The 27,885-nt window shown below is 47.3% G+C and overlaps 1 protein-coding gene and 1 long non-coding RNA gene across 3 annotated transcripts; one reads left to right on the top strand and one right to left on the bottom strand.

Annotated features, from left to right (window-relative positions):
* Nucleotides 1-22,320, bottom strand: Anapc7 (anaphase promoting complex subunit 7). 2 transcript variants are annotated; one of them, XM_059249232.1, is made up of 11 exons: nt 22,117-22,320; nt 18,957-19,143; nt 18,281-18,400; nt 12,779-12,890; nt 12,064-12,217; nt 10,234-10,376; nt 7,403-7,520; nt 4,371-4,567; nt 3,590-3,814; nt 2,206-2,356; nt 1-232 (listed from the first exon to the last, which is right to left on the bottom strand). In XM_059249232.1, the coding sequence occupies exons 1-11, from the start codon at nt 22,215-22,217 to the stop codon at nt 43-45; spliced, it is 1,698 nt and encodes a 565-aa protein (XP_059105215.1). In that variant the 5' UTR covers nt 22,218-22,320; the 3' UTR covers nt 1-42. The 2 variants fall into 2 exon arrangements, with proteins under 2 accessions (XP_059105215.1, XP_059105216.1); XM_059249233.1 differs by lacking the exon at nt 22,117-22,320 and having other exon boundaries at nt 19,055-19,143.
* A 139-nt stretch (nt 22,321-22,459) lies between these two features.
* On the top strand, nt 22,460-26,743 carry LOC131898168 (uncharacterized). Its single transcript, XR_009375859.1, has 3 exons — nt 22,460-22,733; nt 24,272-24,364; nt 25,510-26,743. It is a non-coding gene; the product is annotated as an uncharacterized LOC131898168 (long non-coding RNA).
* Nucleotides 26,744-27,885: the final 1,142 nt, after the last annotated feature.

Below are 27,885 nucleotides of genomic sequence, written 5' to 3'. Positions count from 1 at the left end.
CGTCCGTCCGTCCAGGAATCCCCCGAGGCTGCCGCCGTGCCCTCACTGCATGCCGAACCACTGCTCCTGGTCAGCCCACTGGGCCGCCTCGCTGTCGCTGCCCTCCAGGTCCCCTTCCTCGCCGCTCCCCTCCATGTCGTCCACATCCTCCTCCTGAGTAGCATCCGTGGGACTCTCCTCCTTCTCCATCTTCTGCATCCCCTCCAGAGACTTCTGGTCGTTGGGGTCCAAACTAAGGAACAACAAAACAAAGGAGGGGCTGAGCCGTGCCTCGTCCTGGGGCTGCTGATCTCCGAGCTGGCCCCGCAGGGCCCTGGAGGCGGAGATGATGCAAATGACCGTGGCGTCCAGGGCTGGATCCAGGGAGTCCGTCGGAGGTGAAAAGGGGTACTGTCCCAAGTGTTAGGAATTTTAACTTGCGGGGCCTGGAGAAGTGGCTCAGCGGTTAAGAGCACGTGTTGCTCTTACAGAGGACCTGGGTTCAGTTCCCAGCACCCACATGGTGACTCATGAGCACCTGTGACCCCAGTTCCCAGGTATCTGACGCCCTCTTCAGGCCTCTGTGGGCACCAGGCACACATGGTGCACAGACAGACATGCAGGCAAAACATCCACACACAGAAAGCAAAAATAATAAACAATTCACTAAAAGACAGCTAAAATTACAATGAAAAATGAAGTTTTTTTCTCACAACTACAAAGCCCTAGCACTCTGCTGGTGGGAGCAGCCAGACAAAGGGGCGCATGCCAGTAATCCCAGCACTTGGGGGACAAGAAGGATCAGGATAAAAGTCAACCTCAGGTACATAAGGCAGTCATGCAACCTGCCTCAGGAACAAGTTACTGTTCTGTGTGTGGCACTGGCATGTTGTCACAAGGACATCATGTTATATCGTGGAACTGACTTTAAGTCCTGAGGACAGAACCAGACTAAGGCATTTTCTTTAGTAGCAACCCCACAAAGCCAGGAGCCCCAGAATCCTTCTTTATTCGGCTCCTAAAAACAAAACAAAGGACTACAGAATGAAGCTCGGGCCTTGCGCGTGCTAGGCGAGTGCTCTCCCATGGAATCCAGTCCCCAGGCACTCAGCAGCCTTAGTCCAGTGACGATTTAGCAAACACCTCTAACAAACTTGGTGCTTGGCTTTCATTCCAGGCCACGCTGGCATCCTGTTCCCGCTCACAGACACAGGGCAGTCTGTTACATCTCCTCCTTAGCAAACCTTCCACCGAACTCTCGACTACACAGAGGCTCGCACACTTCGGCCCACCCTACAGACTGCAGCAGAGTTCTGAGTACTGTGCGATTCACTGAGTGCTCAGAAGCACGGCCTCCGCTGTCTACGGGACAAGTGACTAGATGAACGAGACTGAGGAGGACAGTGCCAGGTTGTACTTGCTAAGACATACTCGCAAGCCTCAAAAACAACACAACCACTTCTGCCCTAATCAGTACAATACCTGTATTCACTATTTACTACATATCAGGTACAGTGCTAAGAGCTTTTTACTGAATACTCTGGATTCTCATTCAGCTGTTTATTTTCAAAAGTTAGATATACTATTAGTGTTATTAATTGGTGTGTGTGTGCGTGCACACACTTGTCTGTGCATCATGTATAAGCCATGGCATGGTGCAGAGGTCAGAGGACAACCTTTGAGTCGATTCTCTCTTCCACCTTTATGTGGGTTCCGAGAATCGAACTCGGGTCTCCAGGATTATGCAGCCAGCACCATTCCTGGCTGAACAATCTTGATAGCCCCTAATTCTGTCATTTACTACCCAATGAGGTAGGTACAGACAAGGAAATTGGTTAGTATTTACCAAGATGACAGGTAAGAGCTGCACTCAAACTTCAGAATTTAAGTTTTAATTATTATAGAAGGTAGAACCACAGGAAAACACTTCACACCACGTTGCTTTAGAAAGCAGAATGTCCCATCTACACTAGGTACAACCTATAAAGTCACAGTGTGGGGACAAGCACAGGCGGATCCGTACCAATCAGCCGGGGCTATGCTGACGTGGGCTGGGGAAGAGGGGAGTGTCACTTTGATTCTGTTAATATGCTTTTGGAAAATACGCCCCAAGTCATGAACTCACAAACCCTCCTCTCCTGACTATTAGCCGGCCTTCAACTGTGGGCACAGCATGCATCTGCCTCCTCCATCTTCACCCCTCCCCACAGGAGGCCAAGCACCCACCTCAGTGCGATACTGTACTGGTCCATCGCTTCCTGGTACTCGTTCACGGCTACCAGGAAGTCCCCCAGGATCCGATGCAGGACACAGTCGCTCTGATTGGCCAGGGCATTCCTCAACAGAGCAATTCCATCTTCGTATTTCTGTTCCCTGCCTACAGAGAAAGACAATCTTCATTGCTCAGCCAGTGCACAGCCACACCCACCACAACCTGACACCTTCCTCAGAGACACCCTTAAAGGGTACTTCAATGTTCAGGAGGGGCATGAGCACGTGGTCTTTTTTTTTGGGGGGGGGGTGTTTGGGGTTTTTTTTGAGACAGGGTTTCTCTGTGTAGCTTTGCGCCTTTCCTGGCTCTTGCTTTGTAGACCAGGCTGGTCTCGAACTCACAGAGATCCGCCTGCCTCTGCCTCCAGAGTGCTGGGATTAAAGGCGTGCGCCACCACCGCCCGGCGAGCACGTGGTCTTTACTTCAATGGGAAATTGGTATAGTGAGTCCTGAGTCTTTCAAACCATTTATATGATGTTGATTTATGTGAAGGGGTGAGCACACCACAGCACATGAGTGAAGGTCAGAGGACTTATGGGGGTTGATTCTGTCCTATCGTGTGGATCCTGAGGACTGCACTGAGGAACAGGTGGTCAGCCTTGGTGACACCTGTACCTGAGCCACTGAGCCTGTGCCCTGAATCTTTAGATATACTCTTAAAAAAAAGGGGGGGGCATGGTAGTCTTTAATCCTAATATAGGGAGGCAGAGGCAGGCGGATCTCTGAGAGCTCGAGGCCAGCCTGGTCTACAAAGCAAGTTCCAGGATAGGCAGAGCTATTAGACAGAGAAACTCTGTCTCAAGAAAACAAACAACAAAAAAGCCCATTTCAATTTTATTTTCCTAACCAGCAAAACCACAGGAGTTTATCATGGACGAGAACAAATGGTTTCCCCACTCATGTGCCGTCCTGTGCTGCCTTTGGAATGGGGACGCCAGCACCAGAGGAGAGCACCAGAGGAGAGCACCGGCCTGCACTACAGCCCCGAGCCCAGCGGCCTCTCCACAGCATCACACAAACCCAGGACCATGTCAGGAGCAAGGACCAAGCCCAGAGGAGGTTAAGGGACTCCAGACAGCTCACAATTCAAACTGACCCAAACCAGCTGTATTCAGACTACACTGGTTCAAAACTAAACCAGAGATGACTGAACAGCTACCAAGTGATTTTAGCTGGTTTAAACCAGTCTAAGCAGGTCCAGGTCACGTCTGACTGTGATCTATATAAAGCACTTCAAGAGGCTCAGACCTGCGGCCATCTAAGCTTCAGGGACTGCAGCACCCACCAGAGATGCGGGGCACCGCCACAACAAGGAACACACAAGTGGGGTGCACTCACTGAGCAGCTCGGCTTTCTTCACCACGGCCTTGACGTAGTCGGGCCTCTGGGCCAGCGCCTTATCTAGCAGGGTTTTGGCTTTCTCCTGCGTCACCGGGTCCTCCAGACACACCGTGGCTAACAGGGTGAGCGTCTGCGCGTTTGCACCCAGAGTTTTGTAAACGTTGTTGGCCATCACCATCGCTTCTCGGATGCTGTTGGACGCTAAGTAACACTCTATGAGACCTGGGAAAGGAAGCGGAGGTGGCTATGGCAGGCCACCTGGCACACCCCGCACCACGCTCTGCCACCAGCCAGCCACCCCCGCCCTGCAGGGCCTCCCTCCATTCCAATGACCCAAGGGGGCTGCAGAGGACCCAGCAGAGCCTCTGACTATATAAGCAGATTTTCCTTCTCTTCAACTTCAAGTTTTTCTCTTCAAATTTGAACATCTTCCTGTTATGAGGCAGACTACTGAGCTTATTTTTAAATTCTTATAAAAACGTTTTAGAGGAACAGAATCTTGTAGGCGCTATTTTAGTGTCGGTGACTCAGTCACCAAATGTTGCTAAACCTGGCACAGCTCTGCTGGGCTACAGCGACATCCTGTCTCAACAAAATATTAATAATAAAAAATTTTTAAAAAAATCAACCAACCAATCAATGCTGGTTTTCAAAGCTGCTCTTCCCCAGCTGCCGTGACTCTAACACGCAACAGCTCTGACCTAACAGAACCTTCCACGTGGTGCAGCTGCCACCGCCCCAGAATCCCGCCGCCGCCGCCAGCAGTTCCCTGTCTTACCTTCGTAACAGTCTAAGCGACAAGGGGCGAGCCTGATGGCTTCCCGAAAATGGATGATGGCTTCCTGGACTCTGCCCATGTTCCTAAGCGCTGCGCCTTTGAGGAGCAAGGCTTGGACGCTGTTGCTGTTCAGCTGAATGGCCTTGGCTCCTAAGTACAGGGCCCGAGAGTAGCGTTTGCTATAGAAGCTATGGCATCTGGAGACGAAAACACCCGAAGTTACTGGAGAGAAGCCGCCTCACTGCCAGGCTGGAAGCTGACAGATTGTCTTTACAAACAAAACAAAAACCAAAAGCTGTCCAAATGGCTCAGCCCGATGACCTGAGTTCAGTCCCTAAGACCTACACAGGGAAGGAGAGACCTGCTCTTGCTATGTCCTGACTTCCACACAGAGGCGTCAGGTGTTGACACATCCACACACAAATAAAATGTAAAAAAAATGTTTTTAGAAAGCTTCATCCACAATCAGAGAGAGCCAGTTACCAATTGTGCTTACAGCTACAACCCAGATATCAGCTGGAAGCAAACAAAACCAACATAAACCAACTAAGCATCTCCTCCGAGGGGATCGCACACAGGCCCGGTCGGGCACTCCAGACACCCCCATTACATCGAAGTGGAGTCAAGAGGCTCAGAAGATGAAGTGCAGAGAACAAGTGCCCAGAGCGCTCGGCCACAAATGGGATAACCACGTCACATCCCCTTTGGGAGGGACCGTTGTGGAAGAGGTGGAAGTCTGGGAGGATTGGAGCAAGTGTCTTCTGGACATGACAGAATGGCGGCTCTGCTCCTGAACCCACACAGCTGTGGTGCCTGCCTGCACAGAATCAACACCCCAGCACGGAAGGGGACAACGGGGCTCATGAGATCCCACCCCTAGATGAGGACCCACGGACAGCTGGTGGGTCTGGAGGCCGACTAGACTGCACTGCACTGCCCTACACCAAGAAGTAAGCGGAGAGCGCAAACCGGGGTCAAAGGCTTATTAAATAAAGAGGTGCCAAGCTGGGGAAGGGCAGGGAGGATGGGTCTGGCAGGAGCTGAGAGGAGGAGCTTGGAATGAACACAATCAAAATACAATGTACAAAACTCTCAAAGTTCTAGGACAGCCCGGGCCACACAGAGAGACTTCGTCTCAAAACAACAGCTGCAGCTCTTTGGTCTCAGCAGCACAAACAAAATGAGGAAAGAGGAGGAACCCCATCCGTAGGAAAGTTGCAGTAAGATGCACACACTGTGTAGGTAACCACGTAGTAACACCATGTTGTGTGGTAACAACACTGCTGTAGCTCCAAGGCCTTCCTCCTTCAGAACTGACCTATGGCAAGCACAGCTCCCTGCCAAGCACAGAGAGAGAGTGGAACTTGAGTGCGGGGCCATGGGAAGAAACACTCCTGGGGTTGGGCCACTGAGGGTACCAAAAATGACCTATCACGGACTAAGACATGGACTCTGTGACGGGCAGTGGTGGTGCACACCTTTAATCCAGCACTTGAGAGGCAGAACAGGTGGATCTCTGTGAGTTTGAGGACAGCCTGGTCTACAGAGAGTTCCAGGACAGCCAGGACTACACAATGCCCCTGTCTCAGGGGAAAAAAAAGACACGGCTTTTGTGACGGACAACACCTAAACCAAGAGCGCAGCTGTTGCAGCGTCCAGTTCATCCTGAGGACTTCAACAGTCAGAAAAATAAAATGCTCTGTTTAAAAACAAACAAAGAAAAAGGCCAAAAAGACAAACTGATCCAAAGAGGTAAAAATAAAAAGGAGGGACTAGAGAGAGGGCCGAGTTTGTTTCCCAGCACCCACACGGCAGGCCACAATGTCTGTAATTGCAGCTCCAGGAGAGTCGACATCCCTGTGTGACCACCACAGGTACCTGCCCATCCACAGCACACACTCACACATACAGGTAAGGTAAAAATAAAAAAAAACTTAAGAAAAAGAGCCGGCGGCGGCGCATGCCTTTAATGCCAGCACTGGGGAAGCAGAGGCAGGCGGATCTCTGTGAGTTCAAAACCAGCCTGGTCTACAGAGTGAGATCCAGGACGGCTAGAGCTACACAGAGAAACCCTGTCTTGGAAATTAAAAAAATAAATAAAAATAAAAATTAAAAAAAAAAAAAAAAAGGACTCAAGGGGCTGGAGATGGCTAAGTACTTAAGAGCACTTGCTGCTTCAGAAGAGAACAAGGGTTTGATTCCCAGCACCGACATGACAGCTCACAGCCATCTGCAGGTACCAGGCCCTCATAGGGCACACAGACACACATGCAGGCAAAAACATCCAAACACACACAATTAAAATTAAATAAGTAACTAAGTACATCAAAGGACTGAAGACATCAGGATACTGTCTCTGTCCTTATGAAGCCATGTTACATGTTACTACGGTTTTATTTCCTGTTTGTGAGAGACAGTGCTGACTGCTCTCACCCTGAGTGAGGCCTACTGAACACAGCACATCATCTGTTCCTAAGCCTTGAGGGAGGGATCATTGTCCTGGTCTCCAAAGGAGAAAACACACTCAGAAGAGTCAATAAATGCCTGCCCAAAGTCACAGGCACATCCTGGTTTCATTCAGGTCTCATGACTGTGATTTCAATTCATATCCTCTCTCTTTGTTTAAAGCCAAGGTCTTAACTATGGGGCCCTGACTGACTGGAAATAGCTCTGTAGACCAGGCTAGCCTGGAATTCACAGAGATCCGCCTGCCTCTGCCCCGAGTGCTGGGAACAAAAGCCTGTATCACCATGCTTGGTTCAACTTATATTTCCTTAAAGAGAAAAAACAATCTTTTAAAAACAGACTGCAGGCCGGGCGGTGGTGGCGCACGCCTTTAATCCCAGCACTCGGGAGGCAGAGCCAGGCGGATCTCTGTGAGTTCGAGGCCAGCCTGGACTACCAAGTGAGTCCCAGGAAAGGCGCAAAGCTACACAGAGAAACCCTGTCTCGAAAAACCAAAAAAAAATAAAAAAATAAAAAAAATAAAAACAGACTGCAAACTGGAGAGGAAAGAGACTGAATGAGCCTACCCAGAGACCACCCAGGGCTCCGCATGCTGATCCGATATGTTGAAGAGGCGGCAGCCGAGGTTCTCCACATCCTCCAGCCGCCCTTCCCGCGCCAGGAGGTAGCCGTAGACGTCCATTCCTGAAAGGCAGGACACAGTAAGAAGAGGCTCTTCTAGAGAGGGAAAGGGCCTCAGAAGACACAAAGGAGGCAGGAGAAACAGCTCAGCAGGCAGGAGCACTTCCTGCGGAGGCCGGGTTCAGTTCCCAGCACCCACAACCACATCCAACTCCAATTCCAGGGAATCTGACCTCTGAGGGAGCCAGGCATGTGTGGGGCACATACACACAAAGGGAAAACATTCACACATAGAAATTAAAAAAAAAAGTCAGAGAAGGGCCTGTGAAATGTCTTTGTGGGTAAAGGAAATTGTCACCAAGCCAGATGAATCAAAGTTCAATCTCCAGGACCACTTCCCAAAAGTTGCCCTCTGACCTATGTGCATGCACACACACACATAATTTAATTTTTAAAAATTAAATAAACTGGGGTGGGTGTGGCACATGCCTTTAATCCCAGCACTCAAGAGGCAAAGGCAGTAGGATCTCTGTGAGTTCGAGGCCATCCTAGTCTACAGAGTGAGTTCCAGGACAGCCAGGGCTACACAGAGAAACCCTGCCTCGAAGGAGGAAAAAAAAAACAAACAAAAAAACAAAAAAAAAACACGCCTGGAGATGCAGCTCAGCTGGGAGAGTGCTTTCGAGCATGCGCAAAGCTCGGGTTCAATCTCTACCACCACATAAACTGGGATGGTGACACAGGCCAATAATTCCAGCATTTGGGAGCTGGAAGCAGAAAAAGCAGAAGTTCAAGGTCAACCTCAGCTACAAGAGACCTCCTCTCTAAGTGATTGAATGAATGAAGAGCAAACCATCCAAAACAAGCAAGGCCCTCTGTGGGTTCCTGCGCGCGCGCACGCGCGCGCACGCACACACACACACACACACACACACACACACACACACACACACTGAACTTGCAGGCAGACACCATATACATGAAAGAACTAAATATGTGGTGTGGTGAACAACAGCCCAGGAAAGGCCCCCAAAGAGCATCACATAAATACTCTTACTTAAGAGCCCTTAGTCATCAGCACATGCTTACTCTGCTAGAAACGCTCAGTCTCAAACAAGCAAATAAAGAAATAAAACGGCCTGGCCTATGCCCCCAAAAGCTGCAGTTTTAATCTATAATGCAGTTCATTAGGGACCCTCCCTCGTGGTTTCTAAGGGCCCACGCTGACTCTCAGGCACCTCTTCCTACTGTTCCCCCTCCCTTCAAATCCCCATTCCTCCCCCAGCAAGATCACAGCCACACTCCTGCTAGCCTGGGTGCTGGGTGTAAGAATCCAACTCCAAGCTCCCAATGCCATCATGCAAGTATTTCTAAAACATTATTTTCTCTTTCCCTTTTTGTTTTTATTGTTGATGATTTTTGTTTTTTCCATACAGGAAATAGCTCTGTAGTCTTGGCTGTCCTGGAACTCACTCTGTAGACCAGGCTGACCTTGAATTAAGAGAGTCATTTGGAGATCCGCCTGCCTCTGCCTCCAGAGTGCTGGGATTGAAGGTGTGCACCACCACTGCTGGCCTCTCTCTGTATTTCTTTGGTGGTGGGTAGGTCTGGGACAGTTTCAAGTAGCCCAGAATGGCCAGATGAACTTGAACCGCCGGCCCTTCTTTTTCTACCTCCCAAGAACTGGGATTACTAGTGCGGTGTGGACAGCTTGGAGAAGAGGAATAAACACCAGACAGTGGAAGATCTTGTACAACACTTTCTAGACTGTTCCCATATCTGAATATGTGGGAATGTCCCTTCACACTCAGCCATCCTTTTTGGTTGGTTGAGTCAGGGTCTCCCTGTGTAGCTAGCCTTGATCTCACAATCGTGCCTCAGCGTCCCGAGTGTTAGAACTGTCATTCTTTATCAGTCCAAAAGCCTGTTTATTTTCCCGAGGCATGTTTTTCTGTGGGCCTCTGTTGAGTCTGTCCACTCACGTCCCTTATTCCCGAGCACGGACCTTTTAAACTGCTGCCCCACCTGCCCTCACCCACCTGACATGCTCTGATGACACCTGAACCAGTTCCACCCTTTCTCACTATCTGTTCCCTACTTGTTCGTAATTATACTAAGGACAGAGTAAAACCAAAGTCCCTAAAAGGACATTAGGGTTCTGCAGATGCTATCAGTTGGCCACATCATAAATTTATAACTCATGGGGGGAAGGGCGCCATGATATCCCTTAAAAGAAAAAGGCTAAACAGTGGTCTGTGAGGAGAAAACACTTGAATTCAAGCTAAGTGTTAGAGACATAGGCCAAGACAGGAGAGAGGACTGCCACAGTAAGTGAGCCTCACAAAAGCCATCTTGAAAAAGGACAGCAGCAGAGCTGGGCACCAGTGGCAGCAGCATATGTCTGTGAGCTAGCACTTGGGAGGTGGAAGCAGGAGAATCAAGAATTCAAAGCCAGGTTCAAGGCTAGCCTGGGCTACATGAGACGCTCTTCAAACAATACAAAACAAGGGGCTGGAGAGAGGGCTCAGCAGCCAAGAGCTGTCACATGGGTCACAACTCCAAATCCTGGGGAATCCGATGCCTCTGGCCTCCAAGAGCACTGTACTCCCGTGTACATACCCCCCCCACACACACACACAGACACACTTACACATAATTAGAAAGAAGCCTAGAAGCAAGAACTACAGCGAAAACCAAGAAACACCAGGTGTCAAGGCCACATTCTGCCTCTCCCCTTAGCTGCCCTTTACAGACACTCTCCGGCCCGAGGATTCACCTTTTATCAGATAAGGATCCAACATCTGCGCCTGTTCAAACTTGAGGACGGAGTTCTTACTGTCTCCTGCTCTGAAGTACAGGTCTGCCAAGCTCCCCAGCAGGTCCACGTTGTCTCGCAGTAAGGACTTTTTCTCTAGTGAACTTAGAAGATATTAAATACTAACCCTTAGAATCTGTTACGAAAGTTTAATCATTGAATTTTGTGGGGGTTGGGCGTATAGATGACATACTTTTCTGTACGGATGACATTTTTCATAAAAGGTTTTTGTTTTGTTTTTTGAGGTAGGGTTTACTACATTATTCAGGTTGGCCTTGAACTCATGATCCTCCTACTTTCACCTCCCAAGTCCTGATATTTACACACAGACACTACAACTTCTAGCTATAACAATAATTAAAACAAACTGCTGCTCACCAGGTAAGGGCAGCACCTGCTACTAAGTCTGCTGATCCGAGCTGGATCCCTGGGATCTACACAGTAGGAGAGAACTGACTCCTTCAAGTTGTCCTCTGACCTCCACACAAGCACATGTGCCGTGAACAATAAATAAATATAAATGTAATCTTAAAAACGTTTAAAATGACCTAGGTACAATGGTCATTTTTTACAAAGGGGCTGGAGCCATGCTCAGTGGATAGGAGCATCAGATGCTCCTGCGGAGGGACCCAGGTTCAAGTCTCAGCACTGGCACAGCAGCTTAGAACTGTCCATGTTCCAGGGAATCCAATGCCCTCTTCGGGCCTCTGTGCACTAGGCACACTCGTGGGATACAGACATACATGCAGACAGAACCACCACCCACATAAAATTAAATAAATAAAATGGCTATACAATGAAATGGTATGTGGGTATATCTTAAATATTACACTTAATCTACAAAGAACTTTCTGGTTATGATTTCCTTTTATTTTTTTGAGACAGACAGGGTTTCACTACGGAGCCCTGGCAAGCCTGCTTCTGCCTCTAGAGTGCTGAGATTAAAGGTCCACCACCACACCCAGCAAGGTTACAGTCTTTTTTTTTTTTTTTTTTTTTAAAGTTTCTTTTTTTTTTTTTTTTTAAAGATTTATTTATTTATTATGTCTACAGTGTTCTGTCTGCACATATCCCTGCAAGCCAGAAGAGGGCACCAGATCTCATTACAGATGGTTGTGAGCCACCATGTGGTTGCTGGGAATTGAACTCAGGACCTTTGGAAGAACAAGCAGTGCTCTTAACCTCTGAGCCATCTCTCCAGCCCAAGGTTACAGTCTTTTAAAGAGGACAACATACATGATTTTTATATGTCATTCATAAGTGGCAGCTACTCCTGACTGAAAAACAAAATACAGCTTTTTGTCCTAGGACTCTGAACAGAAAGAAACCCCAATTGCAAAGAGGCACCCTACGTCAGGTGTTACAACAAACACCTGCACAAACAAAAGGCGTGGCCATGACACCACAGCAGTTTGCTCTCTCAGGGTGGCCATCTTCACAGGACAGAGCACAACTCAGTCCGGCTTTCCATGTGTACAGGTTCGAGCAGTTGATTACATCTGTAACCATTTAGTGCCTTAGAAAACACTGCCCAAAGACCACTGACTGCCAAGTAAGCAACTACTTTTTCTGCTTTACAGAAACACATCAAATCTCCAGACTAGGAAAGGATCTTAAGATCCTTGGATCAAGCCAGGCTTGGTGGCTCATGCCTGTAATCCCAGCAGTAGGGACGCTGAGGCAGGAGACTGGGGCCAACTCCAAGGGCAACCCGGGCTATGTAGCAAGATCGTACATACTTCAGACCGTACCTCCCACCAATAGTCACGGAGTTTACATCCTGGCTCTCACCAGATGGTGTTGATGGCTCTCGAGTTGTCGCCAGTGTGCACAAAAGCATAGGCTTTAATCCACACGGACAGCCAGTCCAGGTTGGGCACAGTCTGGATCACATTCATCGTCATGGACGCCACCTCTGCACCTTTGACAGAAAGGGATAACAAACCTAACCCCCCAAAAGCAAGAGACAGGTGAGACACAGCATCTTCCTCCCACAGCGCAGCAAACAGCAGGCCACACAGCTGCCTTCCCTAGTCTAAGAAAGATGCACACCACACACAAAGAGGTCGGGGCCTCAGGCATGCTGAGCACATGCTGTCAATGAGCTACACTCCCCCTCTAAAAGACAGGTATTACTCTTTATTTCAAAACTGACAGTATTCAGAATGTTTTAAGTCTACTCTAGGGGCTGGAAAAATGGCTCATGGTTAAGAGCACTTGCTTTTCTTGCAGAGGATCCAGATTTGAACCCACATGATGACTTAAAACTACCCATAATTCCAGTTCTTGGGGCTTCAATACCCTCTTCTATCTTCTATGGGCACCAGGCACACAAACATACATATAGGCACACAAACATACATATAGGCAAAACCCTCATCCACATAAAATCAAATTAAAGTCTAAAAAAAAAAAATGCCCTACTCTACCTAATGCATAGTCATAATTGAGAGCTATCATCTCTGACTGCAAATACCCCAGGCAACAGATAGAAAACTTTCTATACCTAGAATGGCGTCAAGAGCCAAGGGGCACTGCCGCAGGACCTCCTTATAGCTGGTGACTGACGGGCGTTCCTGACCAGCCTTCTTGTACAGGTTTGCCAACATCATGTTTATCTACACACAAAACAAAGGACAGTAAGGCAAGTGTATCTGCAAAGGAAGTACTCCACCACGAACAAGCTCTGAGTTTTATTCCCAACTACTATTCTGCTCTCTATTGGAAAATCTACCCACAGCCCTATGCAAATAAAGACTGATTCCATTCCACAAAACAAAGGACTATAACCCTTGCTTTTCCTAGTTCTGTTATCTCCCAAATACCCGAGTCAAAGATGCTGCCTCAGGACTAACACAGACTTGAGAAACGAGCCAGAATTTTAGTTAAGATGTTAACATGAATGGCCCCAGAAGTCCTCAAGCTGATATATTTTAAAAATTTTTATTTTTTTGTTCATTTTTGTTTTGAGACAGGGTCTCACTGTGTAGCCGTGGTTGGTCTGGAACACATAAAGATCTATCTGCCTCTCTTAATTTTGTATGTGTGTGTGTGTGTGTGTGTGTGTGTGTGTGTGTGTACATACATGAGTACACGTGCCCACAGAAGCTGAAGGAATTAATCATCCTGGAGCTAGAGTTATAGGTAGTTGTGAACCATCTGACATGCGTGTTGGGAATTGAACTCAGGTCCTCTAGAAGAGTTGTGCATGCTCCTAACTGCTGGAGCCATCTTTCCAGACTAAGCTGGTATGTTAACTTTAATACTAATACATAAGAAGGTGAAGAAGTCAGAGAGGCAGAGATAGGCTGATCTCTGTATGAGTTCGAGGCCAGCCTAGTCTATAATAAGAGTTCCAACACAGACAGGGCTGTTACACAGAGAAACTCTGTCTCTAAGGCCAGCTACCACCCAGGTCCAGAACCATGGCTATGAGTTAGCTCACCCCAACATCCACAGCATTTATGAACTGCTGGAGCATGTGAAGGGGACCAACCAACAGATCCAAAACAACAGGATATCCAAGAGGAGCCCCAGAGAGAGCCCATTATTGGTAGTGTAGCAGAAGCCAGAGGCCTTGAACCAGACCAATGACTCACAGAAATGACCACTTACAAGTAAAGATAAATGGACTAAGGGGTGAACTGTGTGACTCAGAGGGCCACACTGCAGCTTCCACGACGAGATTCTTTTCTGTTTTGTTTTTTTGTTTTTCTTTTAAATTTTGTTTTGTTTTGGGGGGAGGGTGTAATCATTAGAAGGCAAAATTGAGGGGCCAGGGAGATAAGTGGAATCTGGATGCATGATGTGAAATCCACAGAGAATCAACAAAAGTTGAGGGGAAAAAAAAAACCTATTTAAAAAAAGAAGAAAAAAGTGAAGAAATTTTAAATTTGTTTTCAAGATAGGATTTCTCTATGTAGCCTGTCCTAGAACTCAATTTGTAGGTCAGGCTGGCCTTGAACTCACAGAGATCTGCCTGTCTCAGCTTCCCAGGTGCTGGGATTAAAGGTGTGTGTGTCACCACCACCCGACTGAAATCTTCACAATTTTCAAAAAGACTTTATTTATGTGCACAAACATGAGTGTGTCTGTGTGCATGAGAGTATGTGGGTGTGCATGCATGTCTCTGGAGGCCAGAAGGTGGAGGATGCCCTGGAGCTGGAGTTACAGGTGGCTGTGAGCTGTTGATGTGGGTGCTGGGAACCAAACTCTGGCCCCAGGAAGAACAGCAAACACGTTTAACTGCTGAGCCATCTCTTGAGCCCTGTTTGGTTTTGGTTTTATGAGACAAGAGCTCACATAGCTCAAGCTAGCCTCGAACTCACTGTGTACCTAAGGAGGACCTTGAATTCCTGATCCTTGTGTCTCACCTCCTGAGTGCAGGATAACTGACATGCACCATTACATCTGGCTGTTTTTTGTTTTTAAGTTTCTTATTTAGTAGTTCAGTCTAGCTTGGAACTCACCATGTAGATTAGGGTAGCCACAAACTTACAGCAATCCTCCAGCCTCAGCTTCCTAAGTGCTAGGATAATAGGCATGAGCCACCACATCAAGCTTACAACACTTAACATAGCTGTTTAAGGAGGATCAGATACCCCCACCCCCCAAAAAAAATCAATGAGAGACTGAGGAAAACAAACTTGGCTTCTGGCAGACCAGTGGCTAGAATCTGGCCTATCTAACACTTAAACTAGAACTGTCTACTCACCATACCGAGACGGACAAACATCAAGTGACCTCCCGAGGTGACTGTTTAAATCCAGTGAGGTAAGACGTCTACATTTCAGCACAGTTTAAATATGTACTTGATAAAGCTATTTCAAAAGAAACCCTTCACTAGAAAACCTCTTCTGTGCCAGTTACAGAGGCCCACGCCTGTAATCCCAGCACTAGGGAGGCAGAAGCAGACGATCGCTACAAGTTCAAGGCTAACTGGGGCTACATATTGAAAACCTCTCAGAAAACCCTCATGTGGGAGCTGGAGCGACGGCTCAGTAGTTCAGAGCACTTGTAGCTCCTACAGAGGCCCAGGTTTGTGTCCTAGCACTCACATGGTGGTTCACAGCCATCTCTAACTCCATTTCCAGGTTGTTTGTTTATTACGATGGTTGGGTTTTTTTCTTTTTTTTTTTTTTTTGAGACAGGGTTTCTCTGTGTAGCTCTGGCTATCCAGGAACTCACTCTGTAGACCAGGCTGGCCTCCAACTCAGAGATCCACCTGGAATACACAGTAGAAGCAGAGAATGAACTCCTCAAAGTTGCTCTCTGACCTCCAAGGCAGTGCCGCCACACACTTATACACAAATAATAGTGAAGTAAAAGTAAGTAAATGAAAGCAGCCCAAAACCTCACACGAAACACTCTCGCCCCTACCCCGACATTTTTGAGAAATGACAAAGATGGAGGTTGGGGCAGAGTGCTGGCTGTGCAACCACAAGAACCTTGAGTTCAAATCCCCGGGACCTTGTAACAGGTGGGTACTGCAGCTTGTGACTGCAACCCCTGGGCTGGCACCTCACTGACCAGCCAGTCTAGCCAAAAACACAGACCACTAAGTTCAGTGAGAGACCCTGTCTCAAAAAAAAAAAAAATAAAAAAATAAAAAGGTGGAAAAGACCTCCCAATGTGAGTCTCTGGCCTCCACATGCGCCCACAGAGGAAAGCACACTTACACACAGACATGTACTGCACATGCTAACATGTACGTGTACAGGACACACGTTAACACAGAGTGTACAGCATATTCACTAAAGTACAAGTAAACCTCACACAGTAACACACAAGTATAGACATACAGACACAGAAATGATAGTACAAAGAGAAAACGACCATGTCCCAATTTAAGCTCTTAAACACAAGCTGGTGTTTGGTAGATTTTGGCTATGAGAGCACAAAAGTAAAAGAATCTTTACTATTTTCAGTTATCTGCAACTTGGCATGCCAGATACCATATATTCACTCAACAGAGGGGCTCTGGAGAGAACATCTGTTCCAATTATAAACCTCAGTATATAAGTCTAATAGAGCATTTAATTCACACTCATGTCTACACTGAAATAAAAAAAAGCCATAAATTAAGCTATTTTATTTGGGTTTAGGTAGTGCATTTTAGAGGTCATTTTGAAAATGCAAAGAGAAGGCTACAGACAGCCCAGCGGTGAAGAGCACTGGCTGCTGTTCCAGAGGACCCGGGTTCAATTCCCGGCACCCACATGGCAGCTCACAACCATCTGTAACTCCAGTTTCAAGTGATCTGACGCCCTGTTTTGACCTCAGTGGGCACCAAGCAAGCATGTGATATACATATATACATGCAAGCAAAACATTGATACATATAAAATAAATAAATCTTTAAAAATTAAAAAATTAGCTAGGCAATGATGGCTTATGGCTTTAATACCAACACTTGGAGGCAGAAGCCAGCCTGGTCCACAGAGCAAGTTCCAGGACAGCCAGGGCTACACAGAGAAACCCTGTCTCAAAAAACACCCCTGCTACCCACCCTCCCACTCCCTGCAAATAAAAAGATGGGCACCTAAAACACTGTTTACAGTACTTGATCTCTCTCTCTCTTTTTTTTTTTTTTTAAAGAACAGTACTGTAAAAACTAATTTTATAGCCGGGCGGTGGTGGCGCATTCCTTTAATCCCAGCACTCGGGAGGCAGAGGCAGGCAGATATTTGTGAGTTCAAGGCCAGCCTGGTCTACAGAGTGAGCTCCAGGAAAGGCACAAAGCTACACAGAGAAACCCTGTCTCGAAAAACCAAAAAAAAAAAAAAAAAAAAAAAACCCTAATTTTACAGCTGGGCTATTACTCAATGTAACATGCTTGATTGGCAAGCACAGAGCTGTAGGTTCAATTCTCAGTCCAGAAAAAAAGAATGAAAGAAAAAGGTTATTTTTACATCAATGAACTTAGTAAGCTTTCAAAAAGGTTAACAAAGAAAATGTGAAAATGCTATTATCCATAAAAAAAAAAAAAAAAAAAAAAAAAAATTCACAGATTGCTAAATTGTCCTCACTGCCAGTGCACATAAGTCACATGTCTAACTAACCAGTTCCAGGTCAAGGCACACTCTTAGGGCTAAGGAGATGGCTAAGTAGTTAAGAGCACTTAAGAGCACTGGCTGTTCTTCCAGAAGACCCGGGTTCAATTCCCTGTACCCACATGGTAGCTCACAACTGTCTGTAACTCCAGTTCTAGAGGGTCTGGCACCCTCACACAGACATATATGCAAAACACCAATGCACATAAAAATAAATAAATCTTTAAAAAAAAAAAAAAGCACACTCTTTAATACACTGCCAAATTAAACACAAATATATATTCTGTCAGTAGTCTTTTTGTATATGTGCTCATGTGTAGATGCATGTAAGCGTGTGTGCTATAAACATACATGTGTGTGGAGTTCAGAGTCAATGCTGAGTTATCTCCTGAAATGCTGTTTTTCTCTATATTGGAGCTTGACAATCTGACTACAATGGTCAGCCAGCCTGTTGTCACCCCGCTCTAGGGCTACAGACATGGGACAGTCTTGAACGCCTGGTTTTCCTGCTCCTACCTCCAAGTGCTAGGATTATAAATGAGTTCTCTCTTAATCACCTGAGTAGACGCAGAATTCCCAGTTGAAGGTCGCACTTTTGAAGTTTTACTCAAGGCTTTCTGAATTAGCTGAATTCTCAGGGTTCCTTAAAGAAGTCAACCATCTATCTGTCTGAACCCCAACTCCACTACTAGGGGAGAGTGCAAGAATGAGAGCCACTGACAGGCTGTGGTGGAACACGCCTTTAACCCCAGCACTTGGGAGGTGGGTGGATCTCTGTGAGTTCTAGGCTAGCCTGGCCAGAGCTGCTACAAAGAGAAACCCTATCTGGAAAGAAAGAAAAAAAAAAAAAAAGAATGAGCGCCAGGAGAAGAATGATCAGACAGACTTCCTGAAACACGGAGAGCACACGGGAGGAGGCAGGGGGAAGAGAGCTGGGGAGAGGGACCGCAGCTCACTTTGGGAGTCCTCTGTCTTGAAGGGATCCCGTCGAGCACAGCGATGGCATCTTTGTCTAGTTTCAGCATCGTATAACACTCAGCCATTTTGTATTTCACTTCGATTTCAGATGGAAGACACTGCAAAATAACAAAAACATCTCTTCAAAATACGATCTCAACAGTGTGACAGTGTTAAACAGTCAGTAATCTTATAATCTAGCAATTCTGCTCCTAGACAGACAATCAAGAAATAAAAGCAAGAAGCATGCCTTAAATCCCAGCCCTTGTTCAAGGCCTAGTCTACAAAGCAAGTACTAGGACAGCCAGAACTGGACACAGAGAAACCTTGTCTTGAAAAACCAACAAATAAATAAATAAATAAAGGTAAATAAATAAACAAATAAAAGCAAGCTCACCCACAAACCTGGACACAAACCCTCACAGCCACAATACTCATGGTACTGAGTATTACATATACACATATATACATACATATACACACACAAAGACTGGGCAATAGTGGCACACACCTTTAATCCCAGCATTTGGGAGGGAGAGACAGGCAGATCCCTGTGAGTTTGAGGCCAGCCTGGTCTACAGAGAAAGTTCCTAGATAGCCAGGACTACCTACACAGAGAAACCCTGTCTTGAAAACCCTAAATAAATATAAACAAACAAGTTCTCTCTTAATCACCTGACTCTGTGGAGTAGACGCAGAATTTCCAGTTGAAGGTCGCACTTTTGAAGTTTTACTCAAGGCTTTCTTTTGCTGTAAAGCCATGGTATACTTACTCACGGCATTCCGATACTCCTTATCGTGAAAGAGAGAATCTGCATGATACACCAAAAGCTGGTACTTCTGAGATGGGGAAAACAGCTCACTGAAAAACAAAGAAAGCAAGTCCTACATGGGTTATTTTGAAAATTAGAAAGAACATCTCTTGTGGCATATTAGTTTAAGATGTGTTACATTCATTTATGATGTGGAACATTTGTTTAATGATTCAAAGATGTATTGTATTCTTTTATGTTGCATTTGTTTAACTCTATGAAGCTGTGTTACTCTGCCTGTCTAAAACACCTGATTGGTTCAATAAAAAGCTGAACAACCAAAAGCTAGGCAGGAGAGGGAGAGGCAGGGCTGCCAGGCAGAAAGAATAAAGAGAAGAAATCTAGGCCTGAGAGAGAAGGAGCAAGAAAAGGAGGAGAAGGGGACACCAGGGGCTAGCCACGGAGTAAGAAGGGAAGATATACAGAATAAAGAAAGATAAAGAGCCCAGAGGCAAAAAGGAGTTAAAGAGAACTGGGATAATTTAAATTAGAAAAGCTGGCTAGAAACAAGCAAGCTAAGGCTGGGCATTCGTAAGTAAGAATAAGTCTCTGTGTATTTAGTTAGGAGCTGGGTGGCGGGCCCCTAAAGAGGGGGAAAAAAAAATTACCCACATACACCTATATATAAATCAATCAAATAAGCAGATGAAGAAAACACACTTTCCTTCTCTTTTTAAGGCCCTTCCAGCCTCTTCCTGCTTTCTGAGACAGTGTCTCCTCACTCTGTAGCCCAGGCAGCCTTGAATTTATAGCAATCCTCCTCCTTCTACCTTGGAAGTAATGGGATTGCAGAATGGGCCACTATGCCTACTCAATAAAACCTCTCAATTTAGCAATGTTTAATATACACATATATTATCTTAGGTTAACATCAAATTTTAAGGATAATATTGCCAAAGGATAGCAATCACAATGACTTGACTATCACCAAAGGGCAGAGACTCTAGAAGGGAGGAAACTTACCACTTTGAATTCTTTTTAGAAAAACACTGAACAAAACAAGAACCTGAACCGGGCATGGTGGCATATGCCTTTAATCCCAGCACTTGGGAGGCAAAAGCAGGCAGATCTCTGTGAGTTCGAGGCCAGCCCGGTCTACAGAGTTCCAGGACAGACAGAGCTACACAGAAACCCTGTCTGGGAAAAAATAAATAAATAAATAAATAAATAAATAAATAAATAAATAAATAAAATAAAAAATAAAAAAACAGGCACCCGAAAATTTCAAATACCAAACAAAAAGCCAGTATAAGAACAGAATAGGAAAGCCAAAATGGCAGGATGAAAAAGAATTAGCCTTAGGTCTTTTCAGAGTCATTACTATTATTTATATGTATATGAGCACATGTGCATACTGTTGCCCATGGAGGCCAGAAGAGCATGTTGGATCCTTGGTAAGCACCTGACCTGGGTGCTGGGAACCAAAGTCAAGTCCTCTGCAAGAGCAGCAAGCATTCTCAACTGTGGAGCCATCTCTCCCGGCCCCAAAAGTCTCTAATTTTACATACAGAGAGCAAATCTGAGAACACTATCCATTATCCTGACTTTCAGGTGTCTGAAGATAGTGTAAGAGAACCCATATGTTTCAAACTTTTTCTTTTTTCAGTGCTTCAGATTGAGCCCAAGGCATAACAAATGCCTTCTACCACGGAACTTCATCCTCTACCCTCAAAAAAATACCATTTTAACTAGTCCTCACCAGCTGACACATTGGACCTCCTACAGTGTGCACATTTCCTTAGCACTTCCAGTACGTTCAAGAGTGCCTCTCAAGCCGGGCGGTGGTGGCGCACGCCTTTAATCCCAGCACTCGGGAGGCAGAGCCAGGCGGATCTCTGTGAGTTCGAGGCCAGCCTGGGCTACCAAGTGAGTCCCAGGAAAGGCGCAAAGCTACACAGAGAAACACTGTCTTGAAAAATCAAAAAAAAAAAAAAAAAAAAGAGTGCCTCTCACAAATGGGAACTGGGCTTTTTCAACAGATGGCAAGAAGGAACCAGAAAATCAAAATAGATAAATTCTGGCGGGAGGAGGTCTGTTTAAGAAGCGACTTGAGGCCGGGCGGTGGTGGCAGAGCCAGGAGGATCTCTGTGAGTTCGAGGCCAGCCTGATCTCCAAACCGAGTTCCAGGAAAGGCGCAAAGCTACACAGAGAAACCCTGTCTCGAAAAAAAACAAAAAACAAAAAAGAAGCGACTTGAGCTGAAACCTAAACCAGGAGGCGTTGTAAAGTGAAGACTCTAAGCAGGAGCCGCGGGTGCCAATGCCTGGAGTTCAGAACCAGCTTGTGCACCAAAGTAGCCTAAAACACAACCAGGGAGGATGGCCTGCGGTGAGAGCTCGGGAAGAAACCAGAGACAGGAAGGAATCGGCTGGCTTGGGGAGCCACCCCGAAGACTGGGCATGATGGAGGAATTTTTAAGCAGGATCCAACAAGCACTCAAGGCCAGAACTGTCTCGTGCTTCACCCGAGACTCGGTAAACCCGGGTAGCGATGTCACTCAGCTGGCAGTGCTTGCCTAACACTCAGGAAGTCCCGGGTTCGATCGCCAGCCAGCACCACAAGAACACCAAGCACGGGGGGGGGGGGGTGCGAACACCCTGCGACCCCAGCTTCTGGGGAAGTTCGGGATCATCCTCGTCTAGACAGCCTGCTGCAGGCGAGTCTAGGAGACCCTGTCCATCAACCAAACCAAACGGGCCACACTCTGCACGGCAGCGGCATCGGGCCTTCCAAGAGGCTGCAAGGGTACTTTTTTAAAAAAAGGCGCCACTCCTGCCCGCCCAAGGATGCTCTGGGTTCCGAGTGTCCGCCAGGGTGAGGAAGTGGGGGCCCCCTCCCTACGGCGGAGCGCGACCTCCAGGTCTGACACTCGGGGGGTGGGAGGGCCTGGGTCTCTGGGACGGCGCTGTTCTGGCAGGAGCCGGTCCTCCGAGGCCACCGAGGCCGGAAGAGGCCCTGGCCGCCCGCGCGGCCTCAGCCCCCGGGGGCTCCCAGGCCGCCGCGCCCCGCCTCTCAACACTCACGGGTTGTTGTTACTCATGGTGAGCAGCAAGCTGCTGAGGAGCCGCACGTTGGAGTGCAGCCCCGCGGCCGCCATGTCCCGCACGTGGTCTATCACGCTCATCCTCCTCCCCCCCCGGCGACACCGCCGACGGCCCAGCAGCGGCGGACAGAACACCCCGGAGCGCCGCGCCGAGCCTCCGCGAAGGCTCCAAAATGGCGGCGGCGCTGGGGTCCTTCGGGTCCGGACGTGGCTCCACCCACCCCACCCCGCCCACCCGCGGAGGATATAGGTAGCTACTGATGTGCCTGCCTAAAAAGAACCCCCCCCCCCCCCCCCGGGGCGGGGTGGGGTGGGGTGGGGGGCGAAAGGGTTTCCGCCAACGTTGCGTCATCATCTTAAAGGGGAAACCTCACTGAGGGCTGGCATGCACTGGAAGGCATCCTTGTAGGAGTACTGGCTTTGCTTGAAAGGAAGCCAGCCCGAGGGATGGATGCGTCTGCGCGGCTGCTAACAATGTACGGCAGTCCATCATAACGAAGGTCAGTAGAACAGAGGTGAAAAACTGACAGTTAAAATGGCATTTTTGAATCAGGCGCCCAAGAGCCGGCTTTTTTGACAACTACGCGTGCGCACCAGGTGAGAGTGCCACGCCCCCCTCCTCTGGTGGCTTGTAGTCCTGTCACCGTTAGTAGGTTCCTTGGTGTCAGGCATGGTTTACCAGGTCAAGTGGGAAATAAAGGATAGGTACAGGAATGAGCTGGGATCGCTGGTAGCCCCACAGATAATTATCTCGAGTCTTTACGAGTCCGTTATTGGATTGCATGTTCCAAAACCATAAAGTGAGAGCCGACTCCGCGATCAAAACGGCTTGGTCCTCTTGCAGAGGACACGAACTCGGTTCCCAGCACCTTCCTGGCGGTCCACAACCGTGTGAGTCCAGCTCCAGGACATCCGACTCCCTCCTCTGGCCTCCATGGGCAACTACATGCGTGGGGTGTGCAGACATGCACTCCGGCATGCACGATACTCATGAAAATCAACTTAAGAAAATATAAACTTTAAATTGTGATTCCCTCTTTGCCAACGAAGAAGCAAAAATTTTAAAACGTGGAAACCGAAGCTGGGCGGCCTGAGTGTTAGCATTTAGGCATTTACACTGGCCTGCTCTCGGGGACCGAGTAGGATACAGCAGCAGCAGCAGCAGCAGCAGCAGCAGCCAAGATGTGACCCTGTAGCCACCAAGCCGAGCACTCGCCCTATGCACATATGCTCTCTCCCCTTATAAAAGGCAAGCCCTTCTCGCCCCTCTCTTCTGCTCTCCCTCAGAGGCCGCCTTTGCACCACCCCCCAATAAACCTCCCACGTGACCTCTGCTGCATGGTATGACTAGGTGGTGTCCCTTGGCTCGAGCTCGCCTTCTGCCGCTAAACTTTCACACTGAGTGTAAAGGCGCTGACTTCAAACCTGGCCATCTGAGTTCAATCCCGTGTCCAACATGGTGGAAGTAAAGAACTGATTCCTTCAAGTTGTCCTCTGATCTCCACCCAGGCACAGGAGCACGTGCCTCTCACTCCCACAGAGTAAATAAATAAATGCAAATAACAAAATTTTAAATGGAAGCTGTTGGCTTTAAAGACTTATTTTTATTATTTTTTGTTTTATTTATTTATTTTTGAGACAGGGTTTCTCTGTGTAGTTTTGGTGCCTGTCCTGAATCTCCCACTGTGTAAACCAGGCTGGCCTCGAACTCACAGAGATCCACCTGGCTCTGCCTCCAGAGTGCTGGGCTTAAAGGTGTGCACCACCACCACCACCACCACCACCACCACCACCCGGCTTTATTTTTGTTACTTTATTTAGGTGTCTGTGTATGTGCACACACGTGTGCACCAGTGCGAGCCATGCACATGTCTCTACCTCCCCAGTGCTGGGATCTCAAGCCTGAGCCATTATTCCCAGATGACTTACATGGATGCTGGGTTAGAACTCACATTTTCATGCTTGTATGGTGTGCTGGTTTGAATGGGAATGGCCCCATAGGCTCCTATATTTGCAAGTTGGGTTCCCAGTTAGTGGACTGTTTAGGAAGGATTAGGAGGTGTGGCCTTGGAGGAGGTGTGTCACTGGAGGTGGGCTTTGAGGCTTCTCATTTGTTCTCTGCCTCCATCTTTCAGATCAGATGGAAGCTCTCAGCCACTGCTCCAGCACCATGCCTGCCTGCCACCCTGCTTCCCATCAAGATGATCATAGACTAGCTCTCTAAAACTGTAAGCACCACCAATGAAGTGCTTTATTTTATAAGTTGTCTTGGTCATGGTGTCTGTCCCTGCACAGCAATAGAATAGTAACTAAGACCCACAGCAAGCACTTTACCAACTGCTGAGTCCTAATCACTTTTTTTCTTTTCTTCTTCTTCTTCTTCTTCTTCTTCTTCTTCTTCTTCTTCTTCTTCTTCTTCTTCTTCTTTTTCTTTTCCATTTTTTAAGACAAGACAAGGTTTCTCTGTCCTGGAACTAGCTCTGTAGATCAGGCCAGCCTTGAACTCATAAAGATCCGCCTACCTCTGACTCCTGGGTGCTGGGATTAAAGGCATGCAATACCAAGGCCTGGCTGAGTTCTGATCACTTAATTTTAAAGGAACAGATGCAAAAAATATACTCTATTCTGAGAAAAATCATAAGAGAAACATCTTGACTCCAAACTCATGATCCTCCTGACTCAGCCTTCTGAGTGCTGGATGTACAATACCACACCAGGCAATTCAAGATTATTTCTCACAGGGCGGTGGTGGTGCATGCCTTTAATCCCAGCGCTCAGGAGGTAGAGGTGAGCAGATCTCTGTAAGTTTGAGGCCAGCCTGGTCTACAGAGTGAGTTCAGGACAACCAGAACTGTTACACAGAGAAACCCTGCTCAAGGGGAGGAAAATAAGTAAATCTAAAATACATAAATCTTTTAGAAAACTGTTTGCTATTCTGCTTTTTTCTATATTTAGAATATTTCATAATTAAAACCAAGTCTGCCCAAATGTAGTGGCACATGCCTGTAATCCCAGAGTCAGGAAGATTTCAAGTTCAAGGACAGCCAGGGCTACATAGTGAGTTTCAGGCCAGCCTGGTATATACAGGAAGACTCTCTGTCAAAACCAAAACATGCCGGGCATGGTGACAAACTCCTTTAATCCTAACACTTGGAAGGCAGAAGTAGATGGATCTCTGTGAATTCTAGGCCAGCCTGGTCTACATAGTAAGTTCCAGGACAGCCAAGGTTACATAGTGAGACCCTATCTCAAAACAAAATAAACAACAACAAAAGGCAAACAAACAAAACACATACTTTTCTCTCTTTCTCTTTTTTCCCCCAATGTTTCTCTATGTAACCTTGGCTGTCCTGGAACTCGCTCTGTGGACCAGGCTGACCTCAAACTCCCAGAGATCCACCTGCCTCTGAATCCCAAGTGCTGCGGAGGAGGGGATTAAAGGCCTGTGCTACACCACCACCTGACACATCTCAACAGTGATGGAAGTGGGTGTTGAGCAACCCCTGGAGAATCAAATGGACGCACTCACACAGCGAGCCACCGCTGAGGGAGAAGAAGGGGAATAAAACTGACCACGAAGTAAGAAAACCGGATCTCAAAAATATGGCGCTAAAAATAAAACTCCCCTAGGTGAAGGAAGCCAGATGGAACGTGCTGGCCAACTCCAGCTCCACTTATGTGAAGTATCAAGACACAAACAAACCCAGCCAGCCAGGAAGTCATCAATAACAACCGGGCTCTCCTTCCCCGGGCCTGGCCGGCTGGAGGGTGTAAGGCCTGTGGGAGCTGAAGAAATGGGGGAAGCCAGACCTGAGACTGAGAAGGGGTAGCCAATGAAGTGGAGAAGAAAGAAAGAGAGGGTAGCACTGTGGGAGCTGGAGGGAGACTGTGAATCCTAGGTGAGAACAAGCCCTCAAAGAACGTAGAGGTCGGAAGTCAAGGGAGAGCAGAGCAGACTGAGGATTTAGTTACCTTGCCAGTGGCAGTTTTGGTGAGCTGGTGAAGGCTAGAGAGCTGGAAGCCGATGTGAAGCAGTGTGGATAGGTCCCTTCGTCACCAGCGGGAAAGGCTGGGGGGCTCTCGGAGACCAAACTGCGAGCATTAGCCAATCCCAGGGCCTCTTCCACACCAGAGAAAGAATTCAGAACAAAGTACGTCGTTGGAAGTTTAGCTCAGGTTAGCCTATAACTCACTATGGAGCTGAAGCTGGCTATAAACCCCTGATCCTCTTGCACCAGAGTCCAGTGGCCATGGCCCACAGCCCCCTCCAGGAAACCGTTTCTTCCTATACCACACCCATCCACCTTTATTTCCTGGACTCCTGCTACTTCCTCTTTGCTGAGCCCATGTCTCTGGGACCCTAGTCTCTGGTCCATTGGACCGCCAATCTGTCAAGCATATAGCCAATGAAGAAACCCCAATGAATACAAGAGAAACTGACTATGGTAAAATACAGTAACTAAGATGGAAAAGCCAAACTTAACGATACAATGAAACATTCCTGTCTTTCATTTTTTCTTTTGGAGACGAGGTCTCCCTGTGTAGCCCTCACAAGAAATCCAAATGCCTCTGTCTCCTAAATACTGGGATTAAAGGTGGATGCCACACTCCTGCCAAGTAAGTGACTGTCTTTTTTGCCCTTTTTTTTTTTTTTTTTTTTTTTAAAGTTTTTCCAGACAGGGTTTCTCTGTGTAGCCTTGGCTGTCCTAGAACTCACTCTGTAGACCAGGCTGGCCTCGAACTCCCAGAGATCCACCTGCCTCTGCCTCCCATGTTGTCATTAAAGGCCTGTGCCACCACCGCCCTGCTAGATTTACCTACTTTTTCTTTTATGAGTGTTTTATGTACATGGCCTGTGGAGGTCAGAAGAGGTCATCAGAGCCACCAGAACTGGAGTTAAGGACGGTGGTGAGCCACAAAAAGAATGCTGGAACCAAACCCATGTCCTCTGCAAAAGCAACCAGTGTCCTTCCGTCCATCAGACTCAGACTGCTAACTGCCCAGTCTGCTGACTTCAGGTGTACGGGTTTCAGTAAATTACCTATTTTCATGATATATCTGAAATCTCTATCTGCCCCATGAGCTTGTCCTAAGGGTTCTACTGTTCGGTTTGTTTTTGTTTTTGAGGCAGGGTCTCACTGTTTGCTCTGGCTGTCCTGGAACTCACTCTGTAGACCAGGCTAACCTCATACTCAGAGACCCTCTTGCCTCTGCCTACCGAGTGCTGGGATCAAAGTCATGCGCCACCGTCCAGGCTAGGATCACACTGTGTTTTAAAGTGTCAGCCCACCCCAGGTCACCTGTGAACTGGAGCTCTGGGGCCAAAGCGAAGTGGAAAGCCATGGATGGTTCATCTCAGCATTGACACAGAGCAGATGTGGCCTGAAAAGGACACCCTCCTGCTGGAGTGGTCTCCTAACATCTGTAAACACAAATGAAAGGCCAAACAAAACCAACTGCTTTCAGCCTGAGTGTTACAGCTTTCTGGACAGAGCCTCAACTGGGTTTTTTTTTTTTTGGTTTTTTTTTTTTCCATTAAGATCTTCAGTCCTAGTAGTTTTTGGAAGAAGGAAAAGTCAGAGTGAAAGAATTCAAATCAGTCTTGTTCCAGTATTTCCACGCACTGTGATCTTTCTTCACCCAATGATGAATGGCGGCAATTAGTGCCTTACAAAAATGACGAATATAAACAGGATGCTTATGAGAAAAGAACAAGGTTACCAGACTGGCTCTTTATTTATTATCTATT

The sequence above is a fragment of the Peromyscus eremicus genome, chromosome 23 (genome assembly GCF_949786415.1).
Source record: "Peromyscus eremicus chromosome 23, PerEre_H2_v1, whole genome shotgun sequence".
Classification (NCBI taxonomy): Eukaryota; Metazoa; Chordata; class Mammalia; order Rodentia; family Cricetidae; genus Peromyscus; species Peromyscus eremicus.
This window is presented reverse-complemented; position numbering and strand designations above follow the sequence as displayed.